The 17350-nt window shown below is 38.9% G+C and overlaps 1 protein-coding gene across 1 annotated transcript; it reads right to left on the bottom strand.

The window, feature by feature from the left end:
- Nucleotides 1-13781: 13781 nt before the first annotated feature.
- On the bottom strand, nucleotides 13782-16810 carry LOC127125916 (heat shock cognate 70 kDa protein 2). Its single transcript, XM_051054774.1, has 2 exons — nucleotides 16476-16810; nucleotides 13782-15718 (listed from the first exon to the last, which is right to left on the bottom strand). Exons 1-2 carry the CDS (start codon nucleotides 16687-16689, stop codon nucleotides 13983-13985), a joined length of 1950 nt encoding a protein of 649 aa, XP_050910731.1. The 5' UTR covers nucleotides 16690-16810; the 3' UTR covers nucleotides 13782-13982.
- Nucleotides 16811-17350: the final 540 nt, after the last annotated feature.

The following is a 17350-nucleotide window of genomic DNA, read 5'->3' as shown; positions in this document are numbered from 1 at the left end:
AACCTGAAGATGTTCAGAAGACTGCCTTCCGTACGCATGAAGGGCATTACGAATACCTTGTAATGTCGTTCGGACTGATGAATGTGCCCTCTACCTTTCAGTCCTTAATGAATGAAGTATTTCGGCCGTTATTACGGAAGTTTGTTTTGGTTTTCTTTGACGACATACTCATTTATAGTCAGACGTAGCAGAGACATATTCGAGATGTAACAGAAGTGCTGCAGATTTTGAGGAGGCACAAGTTAGTTGCTAATCGGAAAAAGTGTCAATTTGGCCAGAATACAGTTAAGTACTTAGGTCATTTAATTAGTGGGACTTGTGTAGCTGTAGATCCCATGAAGGTGGAAAGTGTGATTAAATGGCCAATACCGAAGAGTGTTAAGGGAGTGAGAGGATTCTTAGGCCTCACAGGTTATTATCGGAAGTTTATTAGAGACTATGGAAAAATTGCAAAGCCCCTAACTGATTTAACAAAGAAAGATGGTTTCAAATGGGGTCATCAAGCTCAAGAGGCTTTTGAAACTTTGAAACAGAAGCTAACAACAACCCCAGTTCTTGCATTACCAGATTTTGAAAAAGAGTTTGTGGTGGAGTGTGACGCGTCTGGTGTGGGGTTAGGCGCCATCTTGATGCAAGAGAAGAGACCCATTGCATTCTTTAGTAAAGCCCTGGGAGGAAAGAATCTGGCCAAATCTGTATATGAAAGAGAATTAATGGTGGTGGCATTAGCGATTCAACACTGGCGGCCATATTTAATGGGGCGACATTTCACAGTTACAACGGATCAAAAGAGTTTGAAACAACTTTGGCAGCAGAAAATTACAACGCCTGACCAGCAGAATTGGGCTACCAAATTACTTGGTTACCGGTTTGATATCGTGTATAAGCCAGGGTGGAAAATAGAGGAGCAGATGCACTTTTGCGTTTACCTGAGAATGGAGAATTTATGGCGGCGGTTTCATATCCAGTTTGGGACGAAGATAATGTGATTCAAGAGGAAGTCCACAATGATAAGGTGTTAGTCAAGATCATAGAGGAATTGGAAGAGAATCCAAATACAAGGCCTGGATTCAAGTATAAACAGGAGGTGCTATTGTATGAGGATCGGTTAGTTCTGTCAGCACAATCCAGTTTGATTCCTAAAATGTTAGCAGAGTTTCATAGTACTCCAGTAGGAGGTCACTCCGGATTTTACCGCACTTATAGACGATTGGCTGCAAATGTGTATTAGATAGGGATGAAGGCAAAGGTGCAAGAATATGTAAAAGCATGCGATGTGTGTCAAAGACAGAAGTATTTATCCATTTCTCCCAGAGGCCTACTGCAGCCATTACCGATTCCTACAGCAGTGTGGGAAGAAGTTTCGATGGATTTTATTACAGGATTGCCCAAGTCAAGAGGATTTGAAGCAATATTTGTGGTAGTGGACAGGCTCTCTAAGTACTGTCATTTCATCCCTCTAAAAAAACCGTGTATTGCAGAACAGTGGCTGAAGCATTTGCACGCGAAGTGATAAGACTTCATGGCTTACCTACAGCAATTGTCAGTGATCGTGACCCTGTGTTTGTCAGTAATTTTTGGACTGAATTGTTTTGGTTGCAAGGAACGACGCTGAAAATGAGTTCAGCATATCATCTGGAAACTGACGGACAAACCGAAGTTGTGAATTGATGTCTAGAAACATATCTGAGATGTTTCATTGTTGACCAGCCAAAGTCTTGGGTGTTATGGGTACCGTGGGCGGAATTCTGGTTTAACACCACATTCCATGCGTCAGTAGGGAGCACACCTTTTGAGCTGGTGTATGGGCGAAAACCTCCAATGATTACCAGATTGTTGCAGGGAGAAACACGGGTAGAGGCAGTGCAGAAGGAGTTAGAAGAACGCGATGAAGCTATCAGACAACTCAAAGCTCATTTACAAAGAGCTCAAGACCGTATGAAACATTATGCTGACGAGAAAAGAACATATCGTAGCTTTCGAGTAGGGGAGTGGGTGTTCTTAAAGCTTCGTCCACATAGAGAGAAGTCTGTGGTGTCTCGTATGAATGCTAAGCTGGCTGCAAGGTATTATGGGCCGTTTCAAATTATGGAAAGAATAGGGGCGGTGGCGTACAAGTTGAAATTACCTGAAGGATCAAGGGTACATCCGGTGTTCCATGTATCACTGTTAAAAAAGGCCATTGGAGAGTACCAAGTGGAGAGTGAACTACCTCAGGGAATGGAAGGGAATTGTGCTGATCAATTCATACCTGAAGATGTCCTAGCAACGCGTATGAGTGGTCCAGAGGGACAGAAGGTACAACAAGTTTTAATTCAATGGGCTAACAGAATAGTGGATGAAGCTACTTGGGAGGATATCTTGACCATCAAGAGCCAATTTCCAGAATTCAACCTTGAGGACAAGGTAGTTGTTCTAGGAGGGAGTGTTCTTAGGGACCATATGAATGAAGATGGGTCAGGGGTGGAAGTGTCAAATCACAGTGGGCCTAGTGGAGCCAAGGCTTGGCTGGTTTATTCTAGAAGGAGAAGAGCATCAAATATCACGTGATTGGATATGAGGTGGCAGTAGAGAGAGAATTGGTCTTAACCAATTCTGTTAGGCTGTTTGCATAAAGGATTAGGAATAAATCACAAGAGGACACTTTTTAGAATCATTGTGTAATCATGAGAATGGAGAGCTACTAAGCCCTCCATAGGAGCTCAGCTCTGTGGCAGTAGATTCCTTGATCTCTGTAAATCTCTTCCAATCATTCAATAAAGCAGCCTCTTCTTATTATTCCTCATTCTATTCTTTATATTATTCTCAGTATTTTTTAGAGAACCTAACACAAACACCCATGTCAACTGCGAGTGAGATACAATAACTTGTAGGAAAGTTAAAGTATAGAGAACACCTATTTTCTTCCTCAGAGATGCACCAATGATGATTCCGAGAAGCTATTGACGGTATCCAGGTCGGGTATAGGTGACTTATATATGAATGATGGTATTTACAATGCGATCAACTGGTTCGGGCACTATTTTGATGTCAGCGTGACTTAATTTTCGTGATCCGAGTTTTGTTTCTTCTTAAGCCTTGAAGAGTTGATTTGGTTTTCCCTTGGGCATTTCATCGATCACCTTGTGTGCTTCACTAATATTCAGTGGAGACATATATATATATATATATATATATATATATATATATATATATATATATATATATATATATATATATATATATACACACACACTATGCTTTAACCTGGGCATACTGCAAATGTATTGGCTCCATGGTTTTGAGGCAATCCCGGTTATCAACAAATGGTGATCCAACAGGTCTAAAAGCGTTAAGTGGTTCAGTACCCTTTTCAATGCCGAATGAGAGCTTCCCAATCAGTTTCACATGGTTGTCTATATGTTTCCTATGAGACATTGCTTCCAAAACTTGTTTCTCAACTTCGTTTTTCCGCGGAGAACCCTCATGTAATTTGCGTAACTTTTCCCATAAATGGATGAGAACAACATTCCTTTGGTCGAACCACCATACTTCATCACATGAGATCCATAGTATGCTCAATTAACAGTTTTATCCTTAACCTGTAACCACCTGACAAAATATTGAAATAACAAGCGGTTATAGATAAACAACCTCTAGATTCGGATTTAACATTACGAATAAATGTGTGAATTGAATGGTGTGCATTTAGATTGAAGCTACATGAGGGTCAGACGCATGAACCCACTCATTCAAACTAATTCAATCTATAAATGATCTGAATCTATTCATTTATGGGTATATTCAATTCAACTCATAATAACTCGTATAATTTTGGTTCGGCTATTGGATTTGAGTTTAGTAATTCGCGGACCCATTGACTCAATCCATTGAAATTTTTACGAAAATAACCCACTTTTTCAAGGAAACTCCCAAAATACCCCTGATTTCAAAAAAAAATCCCAAACTACCCCACTTTTAGGAGGAGTCGCCAATTGAATTGGAGACTCCTCTTAAAACTTGAATGGAGACGCCAATTGGATTGGCTAGGGCAGGTGCCCTAGCCAATCCAATTAGTGCCCCTGTGTAGGGTTTAAGAGGAGTCGCCAATTCAATTGGAGACTCCTCCTAAAATGCAATTTTTGTGTTATAAATAGATGCGTTGTGTGAGTAATTGTTCCACGTCTCATATAATTAATTGGCAATCATGTTTGGTGTTCCTCACCGATACGGAAAGGTGATTTATGCGAGAGACAAACCTCAGATGTTGATGTTGTTCTGGAACATCACTACGTTCGATCAACTGAAGAGGGAGCTGGTTCGTTGGTTAGATGGGAAAATACGAGAAGGGGAAAAAATTAGAAGTATTAAGAGACTTGATAGTATCTTTGGTTGGGTGTGAATGAAGACTGATAAGGATGCTAGGGAAATGATGTTCGATCGAGACGACATCAATTTGATTGTTGTAATCAGTTAGAAATATTTATGTTTTCAGATAGCTTATTTTGTACTGATGTTTGTTGTGAACCTCGTTGTAACAAAAACTTAATGATATATAATGATTGAAGGTTACAGAAATACAATGTTACAAAAAGCTTAAGACCTAGATGATGCTCCTCGATTGGGACAGTTGTTCTTGTTGTGTCCTGGTTGACGACATATACTATATAATCTTATCATTTTATCTGTGGAATCCATCTCTGTTCTGATACGTGTGTTGTTTGGCCTTCCTTTTTTCTTTCTACGCATCTCGTCATTGTGCCAAACAATATCACCTTCATATGGAGGCTAGTAATCCTCCATTGATAGTACTGAGAAGCTTTGATTATATACATTCATGACGGTGTCGGCCTTGTACACATCAGATAAATGGCTGTAAGCATCTTGACGAGTATAAGCGCATGTTGCAATGACATGGGAGCAAGGTATGCGGAAGGCCTGGAATTTTCCACAATCGCACCAACTTCTGTTTAGTCTAACAGCGTAGGCTAAATTTGGTCTCCCCTCGTTGTGGTCCATTGTTTCCTGGACGCTGAAATTTTGCCTATGACGGTCAAAGACTGTTACAACGTGTGTGCTAGCTTTGATGCTCTCCTCTTTCATGACCTTCATGCAACACTCACTGAATACTTGCCCGAACATTAACACTGCACTCCATCTTTTACCTCTGGTTGCGAACGTAGAAGCCAACCTATAATAGGTTGATCTTACCAAGGCGGTTATCGGCAGATTTCGAATTCCTTTGAATACCCCGTTCATGCATTCCACAAGGTTTGTTGTCATGTGGCCCCATCGACAACCTCTGTCAAATGCCTTTGTCCACTACTCCACTAGTATGTTATTTAGCCATCTCCCTGCGTCTTTATTAGACAGTCTAATTTCATCACGATAATATTGAAATGACGGCTGAGTTAGAGCATACCCAGCATTCACCACCTTCTTGCGAAGATTCTTATCTTTTATAGCACACATGAAGTTTTGTGCAATGTGTCTAATGCAATAGACATGGGTAGAAGGAGGATCGTGTCATCCGTTGTCATGGTTGTTGTAGGCACTCTCAATGGCAGCATGTCTATCAGAAATCAAACAGAGATTGGCTTGTGGAGCCACATGCGTTCTGAGATGTCGAAGAAAGAAACCCTATCCACCAGCCGTTTCACCTTGAACAAGAGAAAAGGCAATGGGAAAGACATTGTTGTTGCTGTCTTGTGCAACCGCCATGAGCAAAGTACCCTTGTATTTGTCGTATAACCAAGTGCCATCAATTTGAATAATAGGTTTGCATAATGCGAAACCTTTGATGCACGGGTCAAATGCCCAAAAGAGACGGTGAAAGATTCTATTACCTGTAGCACAGGTTCCGTCTGGCATCATCGCTGGCAATGTCTCCATAATTGCCACAGTTCTTGGGACATATGTTTTTAGTGCCCATAAAAACCGTGGAAATTCCTTGTATGAATCCTCCCAGTTGTCGAAAACTTGTTCAACAGCCTTTGTCCTCGCAATCCAGGCTTTCTTGTAAGATGGAGTATAATTATATTGTTGATCTGATATGGGATATAATTATACTCACCTTCACTGATGGGTCTTTATTAACCAACGGCAAAATGTCTTGACATATCAATGTTGCACTTAGTTTACGGTGATCTTGTTCAACGTTAGTTGCAATGCAACTGTGAGGTGGGTCTATTGAAGCGATCTCCCAAGAGTCGTTTTTCTTCTTGTAAGACGCAGCCAAACGAAACTTACAAAGCATGTTACAACATTCGATAACATACCTTCTAGAATCAGTGCGTTTCACTGTAAAATCAGCAGAGTTGTTCCTGTGGAATTTTTTGATAGCCAGAACACATTCTTCTTTGGTACGAAACATGTCTCCCACCTTTAATTCACCTTCTGATCTCGGATACAGATTATAGAAAACACTATTGGATATTTCATCGTCGTGAAGATCCATATTTGTCATATGTCGAGGCGGATTGTAGACATGACTAGGAGGTATTGGTGGTGGTTGATCATCATCTTCATCGTCGTTGTTCAGCATGTGGTCAACCTGTATCTCGGTCTCCTCTTCTTCTTCATCAATGACGTTCACTTCTGCTTCTGCTTCTGGGTTGACGTCATCTGACCATTGTGGATCATCTTCACCAGATTCATCCTGACTGGTTAGTTGAGACTGTTGAGATGGTATACATGGTTGAAGAGTAATGTACAACTCAATACAGTTGCAGCCTGAATGTTCATGACTAACAAACATGTATTCATCAACATCTTCATCGTCTCGTACCTTAAGGGGGGAATACTTGTATTGACTATTCTCAAAAAATATTGGATTTTGATATGTGATCTTTGACACAAAACCCGATCCTATACAGGATTGTATTCTTTTTTTCAAATGCAAGAAGGTTGCATTTCTCTTGATCGTGAGTCTAATGGTATCGGTGTTTCGAAAACAAAAACCATATAGCTCAGACTCGTATGTTTCACCGTTGCAGTGAACGTTGACACTGTATAATGATAAAGATGATATTGTGCAGATGAAAACTATTTTCTTACTGCAGATGAATATGAGTGAAGTGTCTTGGATGTTGATAGTAAGACACTTAAATAGAGAAGTGAAGTGTCTCACATGCTAGCTAGTTCGAAGTGACCTGTCGCACATGCAAGCTACTTCGAAATGACGTGTCGCACATGCAAGCTACTCCGAAATGATGTGTCAACCATGCAAGCTACTAAGAAGTGACATGTTCAGCATGCAAGAGAGAGGACAACGATGTGTCAGACATGCAGACACACACTCCAAATGAATTGGCTCCCCCACTCATTCCTTGCACATGGGCACCAATTCAAGTGGAGACACCTTGTCAAAGCATGCATTCAGACCTCGAAACCAAGCAATCAGACCTAGGTCTTACATGCATGTCCCTATGGAGGTGCCAATTTGAATGGAGAGCCCTCTTAAAGGTTGTACATGGTCGCCAATTCAAGTGGAGACACCATGCAAGCACAACTTTCCATGCTCCCATCCATTTGCCTATAAATACATCCTCTCCGTCAACACTTCTTCCACACCATCACTCTCACTACTTCTTCTACAATACTTCTTCTACAATTTCATTTGCAACAACTTCTTGTAGTTTCATCTACACCAACCCACCGACAAAATGTTTATCCTCACAATGGGCGAATCACATAGAGGAACGGTTGCAAACATCGCAACATATGTAAGTTTTTTCTTTTATTAACTTTTTATCTTTCATCTTCACCAACCCCCTTTTATTTTAACATACCAACTTAGTCAAGTTTTTTGTTCTTTCTTTTATAGGATGTATCAAGGTTCCGAACTCGGGTCCACGAATATGTCCATATGGACCCGATGATTCAACCTTATGTTGAACTCGTCGGTTTTGGTCATATAAGTAAGATTTTGTCTTGGTCCATAGATAACAAATTCATTCTAGCTTTATGCGAAAGATGGAGACCAGAGACACACATATTTTGGTTCCCAACCGGTGAGTGTACCGTGACGTTAGAAGACGTCTACATGCTTTTGGGACTACCCATTAAAGGTAAGGTTGTTAATGGTAAAACCAACTATGCAAATTCAATTTGCATGGATCTCTTGGATACTGATTTGTTAGATGATAACGCAAGAGGTCAAGGTATACTACTTTCACGCCTTAAGTCGTACTATAATAGTTTATACTTAGATGAGCATTCTACCAAAGATGCTCGAATAATAAAAACTAGGTGTTACATCATGTTGTTAATTGGCTCGTTTTTATTTCCCGAAGGTAGTGGTTCTAGCATGCATATTATGTATTTACCTCTACTTAGACATGTAGATAGAATAGGAAGTTACAGTTGGGGATCTGCTTGTCTAGCCTATCTCTATAGCTCCTTGTGCAAAAACTCACACAAAGATACATCTACATTTTCTGGATGTGCTGTTTTGCTACAAGCATGGGGTTGGTCAAGACTACCGTCTCTAGCACCTGTCAATAACAATCCTTTCACATTTCCGTATGCACAAAAGTAAGTTGTTTAAATTGCTATATCTTTACTTACGTCTTTAAAGATTATTACCTTTAACTAATATTTTTTGACTTTTTGGTGTAGATGGTCTGCACGTGGTATGAGTTACAACAAATGTCCAAGACATTGTATTACTCAGTATCGCAACCTGTTGGATCACCTTCGACCGACAGACGTAAGGAAAATAACTTAATTATTTTGTTAACTTCTTCTACCTTGACTATAATCCAATCTTCTTTTACATTTCAGTTTATTTGGCGTCCATACCTTAATTTGGATCATGACCATCAAGTCAACGCTGAAGATGCGGCCGTATGGACTGCATGTACACCGATAATACGGTTCACAACTATGGAGATGCACAACAGTGATCGTGTGAAGTTGCAGTTCGGTATGCCCCAAAATATCCCAGATCCCCCAGCTAGCCTAGGAGAATGGCATATGCGCAAAGTTAACGACTAATGGAACTTTAATCCATGGCAAAGCTTCGCAAGATCGGAGTGTCACAAATGGAAGCACCGTCATGACCATGTGTTAACTGACGCAGTCATGCCAACTGAAGAAAAACCAAGTCGTACTTATATGGCTTGGTACAGATCGGTTGGTTTTCAGTTCATCGCCGAGGATATGTACTTGTACGATCCACGCCAGATGACTTACACACCTGACACCTCAACATCAAACCCCCAACAACAGTGTCAAATCAGATACACACAGCCCCCTGTCCGTCAAACGTTCCGTTCAACCAACACACAAACATACAACCAAAATATTCCATACACCCAACCTTAATACCAAGAGCATACCCCATACCACCACCAACAAATTGACCATCAACCTGAGACTCAACATCACTTCGCACCCACCTCATCACCCCATCAAAGTCGCCTAAGCCAGAACACCCAACGATCATTCAACACCAACCGCCCTTCCTCCTACCGTAGCCAAGAAGCCCAAACCTCACAAAACCAAAACATCCAACAACCATATCTCTACCAAACACCCCAACAACCTTTCCAACCTTTCCTCGATGCATTGTTCACACCCATGTCTCCCTTCAACCGTCCCGGTCGCCCATCCATGAGTCAACCACATCCCAACTTCTCTAGCATGGGTCATGAGCTCAGCTACGGCGGTACACCATCGATGCATACTGAAGATTATGCCGACTTGTCTGAATACCTCAATGGACATTCTCCTGTAGTTGGTAGTGACGCTTCTGGCCCCTCAGATGCTCAAACACCGGTACTGAATCGTCAACGTGGGTTAGGGCCACGGGTTAGGGTAGCTTGAGGATGTGGGACCGGAGGTTGGTTAGGTGATCTCGGTCATCACCATTAGGTTTCTTTGTGTAAACAACAATTTTTATTAATATCAAGTGGTCCTATATCAAAATTATCTATCACGTATACCATTTACCAAAAAAAATGCATTTTAGGAGGAGTCTCCAATTGAATTGGCGACTCCTCTTAAACCCTACACAGGGGCGCCAATTGGATTGGCTAGGGCACCTACCCTAGCCAATCCAATTGGCGCCTCCATTCAATTTTTAAGAGGAGTCTCCAATTCAATTGGCGACTCCTCCTAAAAGTGGGGTAGTTTGGGATTTTTTTGAAACCAGGGGTATTTTGGGAATTTCCTTGAAAAAGTGGGTTATTTACATAAAAATTTCCAAACCATTACCGTGATTTTAGTAATTTTTTATTATTTTTTTTATTTTTTTAAATAAAAATATAAAATTAATATCTCACTAATAACCATAATTTTTTCAAAAACAAATATTTTCCACTAATAATACTACTACACCAATGAATTTACGTAATTCTAAGATTAAATGTTGTTTCTTATTTCCTTTTGTACATTTCCAACTTATGTAATTTATGCAAATAATGTGTCTTGTTGAACGTTATACTATTATAAAGTGTTATGTTGTGTTGATGAATTTTATTAGATATTTTATGATGTATTTCATTGAATTTGAGTGTTATAAACGAGTATGATTGTATTGAGTTGTGTTACACTTTTTTAAAACCGACAAAAAGAATCATAAAAAATATATTTTTTATTTAAAACACAACCCGCGAACCCAACCCAACCCATTAATAACGAGTCGGTTTTGAAAATGAAATTGTTGGTTGGACGATGGACCCAACCCATTGAAGTTTGAACGAGTTAGGCTAAACCCGGTCCAACCATACCTGTGTACACCCCTAATTGAAGCATAGCTTTATTGTCACTGAGTTTGGCATTCTTTGGCGAAGACGCTCTACGTCGGGAGAGTCATGGGAAAGTCGAATGATTTCACTATCATGACGTTTGACGGACAAAGTCCAAGAGAAATAGTGTTTGAAGGTTCCATGTGTGTAGTGTAATGATAATCTTGTGAAATTGGAAATTTATTTGTTTTGAAAAATGATTGATTTGGTTTGATTGTGTGGCTAGGGAGAGTTTTACAGGAGCCCCACGGTGGGCGCTAAGTATTCTTGCTAAAATATTAAAAGGTTGACTTCTCTGTTATTAGTAGTCAGGGAGAGCCTTAAACGATTCGTCGGTGTGTCTGTAATGGTTAAGGGGTTCATGTCCACCATTGTTGGTTGTTCAAGATTTTTGATAGATTATCTCTTTTCTATATTATTCATCGTGCAAATCCTTTTTTTCTATTGGTCTCAAGACTTATATATACTGTCAGCCTCCCTCTCATACTGAATAGTTACAACAACTAGGTTTTATGACCATTATAAACGTAACTGTTTACTTAATTATTTATAATCGACTTAATAAGTATTTGTAACTGTTTATGACCATTAGTGATATGTAAATGATTTATTAATCGTTCTGTAACGGTTTTTGACTCTTAGTCTGCCTCTTAATTGCTTAGGGAACACGGTCGCCCGACATTAGGAATAGATCTATGTGCACCGGTCTGAGGTTCCTACATGACCATCTCGACTAAAAATTGACATCTCGACTAAGTTATAAATTATTATTTTGCATCTCGGCCAATCAAATAATTTTTGGGTTGTACACTATTATTGATGCTTTGGAGGAGATGGGTCAGGTGCTGCAGGGTCAGCAGAATTAGGTTGGCGATGAATTCTGTGGATTGGGGAAGTTTCAGCGAAACAACCTTCCGACCTTCAAAGGAAGATATGATTCAGAGGGTGCACAAACATGGTTCAGAGAGATTTAGAAGATTTTTTGAGTGATGACTTGCACTGAAGTTCAGAAGATGCAGTTCGACACTAATATGTTGTTAGAGGAGGTCGAAGATTGGTGGGACAATGCGCATCAGAGACTAGAGGTTGGTGGTGATGAGATTACTTGGGTTGTGTTCATGACTAACTTTCTAGAGAAGTACTTTCTAGAGGACGTGTGCAGTAAGAAATAGATTGAGTTACTTGAGCTAAAACAAGGGAATTCGGCAATTGTTGAGTATGATGCTAAGTTTGAAGAGTTGGTGAAGTTTTGTCCATACTATAATAGTACGACTACTAATGGATCGAAGTTTGTCAAGTTCGAAAACGGATTACATTCTGAGATCAAGCAGATTATTGAGTATCAAGAGATCCGTTGATTTTCTATGCTGGTGAATAAGTGCAAAATATATGATGAGGATAACAAAGTCTAATGTGCTCACTATAAGAGTCTCAGTGAGAAGAAGGGGAAGGATCAGAATCGTGGAAAACTGTATAGTACTCTAGTTGGTAAGGGAAAATAGAAGGTTGATTAAAAGGCTGGAGGTGGGAAAGGATGAATTGGATGAGGGACTCCTGCTTCTGATGTTTCAAATGTGGTGGATTTGGACATCGTATTTATGTGTGAAAAAGCATAATTGTGAATTGCTTCAAGTGTGGGAAGCCAGGTCACTCAGTTGCTGACTGTATGAGTAATAATCTAACTTGTTATAATTATGGAGAGCATGGTCATATTAGTACGCAGTGTGAGAAACCTAAAAAAGCTCAGTCTGGGGGGAAAGTTTTTGTTTTGTCTAGGGCAGAGACCGTTGCATCGGATGATTTGATTCAGGGTGTGTGTTTTATTAATAATATTCATTTGATTACTATTATTGATACGGGTGTGACGCATTCATTTATATTTGATGAGTGTGTGAAAAGATTGAATTTGAAAGTGTAATATGAATGGTAGCATGGTCATTGATACTTCAGCTAATGATTTAGTGTCTACTTCGTTGGTGTGTGTGAATTATCCTTTGATAATTTATGATAGAGATTTTGGGATTGACTTAGATTGTTTGTCTCTAAGTTAACTCGATGTTATTCTAGAAATGAATTGGTTGAACACCGTAACAACCCTTTTAATTCTTTTGATCTTTTTTCACTGTCTCCAATTAACCAACGAATCAAGCTCCTCTCTAGATGTTCGAAAGTATGAATGTTCCAAAATCGAATTTTCATCAGAGACTTTACTATCAAATAAAACAAATTAACATTTCTTTTGATGATATAAGACATTTCAAAAAAAAATTAAGAATAGAATGAAGAGATGAGTGATAAATGGTGTAGAGGAAATGATCTATATATTAAAAAAAAAACAATACAACATAAAAGACAAGAGGGATGACGAATGCTCTTATTCCCAACATGCATGCGACGCTGTCATTGACATGACATAAAATACGTGTCATGCGTCACAGTTAGTGGCACATCCTCTATGTGACGATTTTTTTTTATTTGAAAAGTTGTTACTTTTTATAAATCATTTGAAATGTTGATTATTTGAATATATTTTTTATAACATTGTTTTAAAATAAAATCAAAGTATGCATTTCATCAAATGGAATTCTCTTTATCCTAAGAAATATAAAAGTGTAAGAACCAAATAGTCCAAATCAAACTAAACCTTTCAAAAACCATTACTGCTGTAACTTTTCTGTCTAATACTGTACTTTATAATACTATAAAATATTTATAATAGTTAATTAAAAAAATTATTTCTAGAATTATTTATTATTAAAAATGGATGACAAAGCCCATTTTTTGCTTTCCAAAATATTAAATTGATATGCCTTCTTCTCATAAAATTTTAACTCATAATAATGACCTTTTTAGACAAGACACATTTCATTGAAACACACCAGTAACTACGAAGTAGTTACTAGTATCATTAATATATACAATCATCACAGTATAATAAAAACTAAAATGACATGTTCTATTCAAGATGGACAGTAGCCAACAACGCATTCCGTTGGCTAGAGACAATATCATCATCTTTAAGGCAGCTAGTTAAATACGAAATCACAAAAATAACTGAAAAACATTGTATAAATATAAAAGTATCATTCTTACAATGAATAAAAACTACAAAATGGGGGCTTAACAGTACCAAACGAATGTTATGACATACACTAAAAATTAGCACTCTGGCTAAATCCATCAATGAATACACCAATTCAAAAATACAACATGAAAAATAAACCATAGATAAGAAATAAAAAGCAACTACATTTAGTCGACTTCCTCAATCTTGGGACCAGCACCACTTCCACCAGAAGGAGCATATTCTTCATCAGTTGGAGCAGCACCCTCTGGACCTGCACCACCTTGATACATCTTGGCAATGATAGGGTTGCAGAGGCCTTCAAGTTCCTTCATCTTGTCCTCAAATTCATCGGCCTCAGCAAGCTGGTTGCTGTCAAGCCACTGGATAGCCTGTTCAATGGCATCCTCGATCTTCTTTTTGTCAGCTGGATCAAGTTTACCTGCAATCTTATCATCCTTAATGGTGTTCCTCATGTTGTATGCATAGTTTTCTAATGCATTCTTGGCCTCAACCTTCTTCTTATGCTCTTCATCCTCAGACTTGTATTTCTCAGCCTCCTGAACCATCTTCTCAATATCATCCTTTGAAAGCCTACCCTTGTCATTTGTGATGGTGATCTTGTTCTTCTGCCCGGTAGTCTTGTCTTCAGCAGAGACATTCAATATACCATTGGCATCAATGTCAAAGCACACGGTAATTTGGGGAACACCTCTGGGAGCAGGAGGAATACCAGAAAGTTCAAACTTGCCCAACAAATTGTTATCCCTAGTCCTTGTTCTCTCTCCTTCAAAGACTTGGATCAAGACACCAGGCTGGTTGTCAGAATAGGTTGAGAAAACCTGTTCTTTCTTTGTTGGAATGGTGGTATTCCTTTGGATCAGAACAGTCATCACACCTCCAGCAGTCTCCAAACCAAGAGAGAGAGGGGTAACATCAAGAAGGAGAAGATCCTGCACCTTCTCATTCCCCTCACCACTCAAAATTGCAGCCTGGACAGCAGCTCCATATGCAACAGCCTCATCAGGATTAATGCTTTTGCATAGCTCCTTTCCATTAAAGAAATCCTGCAAAAGTTGTTGAACCTTTGGAATTCTAGTAGAACCACCAACAAGAACAACATCATGGATGCTTTTTTTGTCCATCTTGGCATCTCTCAAACATTTCTCAACTGGTTCCATACATTTCCTAAAGAGATCCATGTTGAGCTCCTCAAATCTGGCACGAGTAATAGGGGAGTAGAAATCAATTCCCTCAAATAGAGAGTCAATTTCAATGGTAGTCTGGGCAGTAGATGAAAGAGTTCTCTTCGCCCTCTCACATGCAGTCCTCAATCGCCTGAGTGCCCTGGGGTTGCCACTAATGTCCTTCTTGTTCTTTCTCTTGAACTCTTGAACAAAGTGGTTCACCATTCTGTTATCAAAATCCTCACCTCCAAGATGGGTGTCTCCAGCTGTGGCTTTCACCTCAAAGATACCCTCTTCAATAGTAAGCAAAGAGACATCAAAAGTACCACCACCAAGGTCAAAAATCAAGACATTCTTTTCACCAACACTTGTTGCTTTCTTGTCTAGCCCATATGCAATGGCAGCAGCAGTGGGCTCATTGATGATTCGCATGACATTAAGACCAGCAATAACACCAGCATCCTTGGTAGCTTGACGCTGAGAATCATTAAAGTAAGCAGGGACAGTGACAACGGCGTTCTTAATTGCAGAGCCAAGGTAAGCTTCAGCAATCTCACGCATCTTCATCAGAACCATTGAAGAGATCTCTTCAGCAGCAAATTGCTTATCTTCACCCTTGTAGTTAACAACAATCATTGGCTTCTCAGCAGGACCAGCAATGATCTTAAAAGGCCACAACTTCATGTCACTCTGAACAGATGCATCAGAGACTCTACGACCAATCAACCTCTTTGCATCTGTAAAAGTGAAAATTATCTTAGCAACACAAACTCAACATCTCATCTAATTTGAGTTAGTCAGCATATAAAACATATATATAGAAAACACAAGATAACAGTATTATACAGCAATTGGAACTTAGAAAATATCAAATTAAATATTCATATTTCATAGCGTATCACATTAACAATCTATGTTAATATAAATATGACACACCATTCAGTATAAAACAAATCCAATCATATCATCAACTATACACAATGCATTGTAGGCACATCATGTAGTATAATAGTTTAATCCAAACATTTCAGTAAGACTACACATCTAGATTGAATGATAGCAATGCAAAAGAGGAATCATGTTCATTGAATTGAAAATCCATGGTCACAATTAAACAGAATCATAGCAACACAAAAAGACATGTCATGTATATACGAAATTATGTTTCACATGTTATAATACTATAAACAATTTGGTAGCCCATAGCAATACAAAAAGTGGCATCATGTTGATTGAATTTGAAAATCTCTGCGTCACAACTCAAACTGAATCATAACAACTCAATAAAATGCATCATGTACAGTGAATTTATAAATCACACCAAATCGGCTCAAAATAAGCATCATAAAGCATACATACAAACGTATAATTGATTCAACGCACTATAAATTAACTATTCAGTACACCGTGAACCGCAAAATTATCAAACTGATAAATAGAATAGAAAAATGAACAAATTACTGAATAGATCTAGCAGAGAGTAAACTAACTAACCGAAGACGGTGTTGATAGGATTCATGGCGACCTGGTTCTTAGCGGCATCACCGATGAGACGCTCGGAGTCAGTGAAAGCGACATAAGACGGTGTAGTTCTGTTACCTTGGTCGTTGGCAATGATTTCAACTCTATCATGTTGCCATACTCCTACACAGGAGTAGGTGGTTCCGAGATCGATTCCGATAGCCGGTCCCTCTCCTTTTCCGGCCATTGGATTTTACCTTTTGGCTAATCGGAAAATAAATGAGACACAGATCTAAGAAGAAGTGAAGAGGAAAACGAAGTACAGTAGAAGTTAGCTTATATAGTTAGGGTTTTAAGTGTTCTAGAATATTCTGTTACTCTACACAGCTGGAACTATACCATTTGTAGATCTAATTTTCTAGAACCCCTGACTAGTAGTGGGCCTGACTATCTTAGAGCCAAAGGAGTTTCTATCATATTCTCATTTCTCAACTTTTGTTACTTTTCCCGCCTCCCTTTTCCCCCAATTTTATTGCCATGTGATTTTAAAGATTCTTTATATCTCGTGATTTTTATGAGGTCGGACAGCGAATTCCGTGTACATCCTGAATTCAATTTATCGGATTCTGAAAAAATTGTTCAAGTCGAACTTGTTATGATATTTCTGAAATAATCAATGACCGAATTCGTTACAGAATGGTTGATTGAATTTGTTACAGATTATTAATGGTTACTAAAACCTATTAAAATCATGCATCTTCAGTATCCATAAGGGCAAGGCTTGCAATACAAATAGGTCTTTGAGACCAAACAATGAAGGAGGAGGATGAATAACAGAAAAAGGAAGAGAAATGAAAAGACCTTAACAACCCAACAATGGCTCTCCTCCTTGCCTCCCTTAAAAATGT

This window comes from Lathyrus oleraceus, chromosome 3, assembly GCF_024323335.1.
Source record: "Lathyrus oleraceus cultivar Zhongwan6 chromosome 3, CAAS_Psat_ZW6_1.0, whole genome shotgun sequence".
Taxonomy (NCBI): Eukaryota; Viridiplantae; Streptophyta; class Magnoliopsida; order Fabales; family Fabaceae; genus Lathyrus; species Lathyrus oleraceus.
The sequence above is the reverse complement of the archived record's forward strand: the minus strand, read 5'-3'. Positions and strand labels throughout refer to the sequence as shown.

Excerpts from the sequence above, each read along its gene's own strand:
- LOC127125916 (XM_051054774.1), bottom strand. The coding sequence starts at position 16,689 with ATGGCCGGAAAAGGAGAGGGACCGGCTATCGGAATCGATCTCGGAACC. Across the intron at positions 15,719-16,475 it reads TCCTATCAACACCGTCTTCG|ATGCAAAGAGGTTGATTGGT; the intron begins GTTAGTTAGTTT and ends TCACTTTTACAG.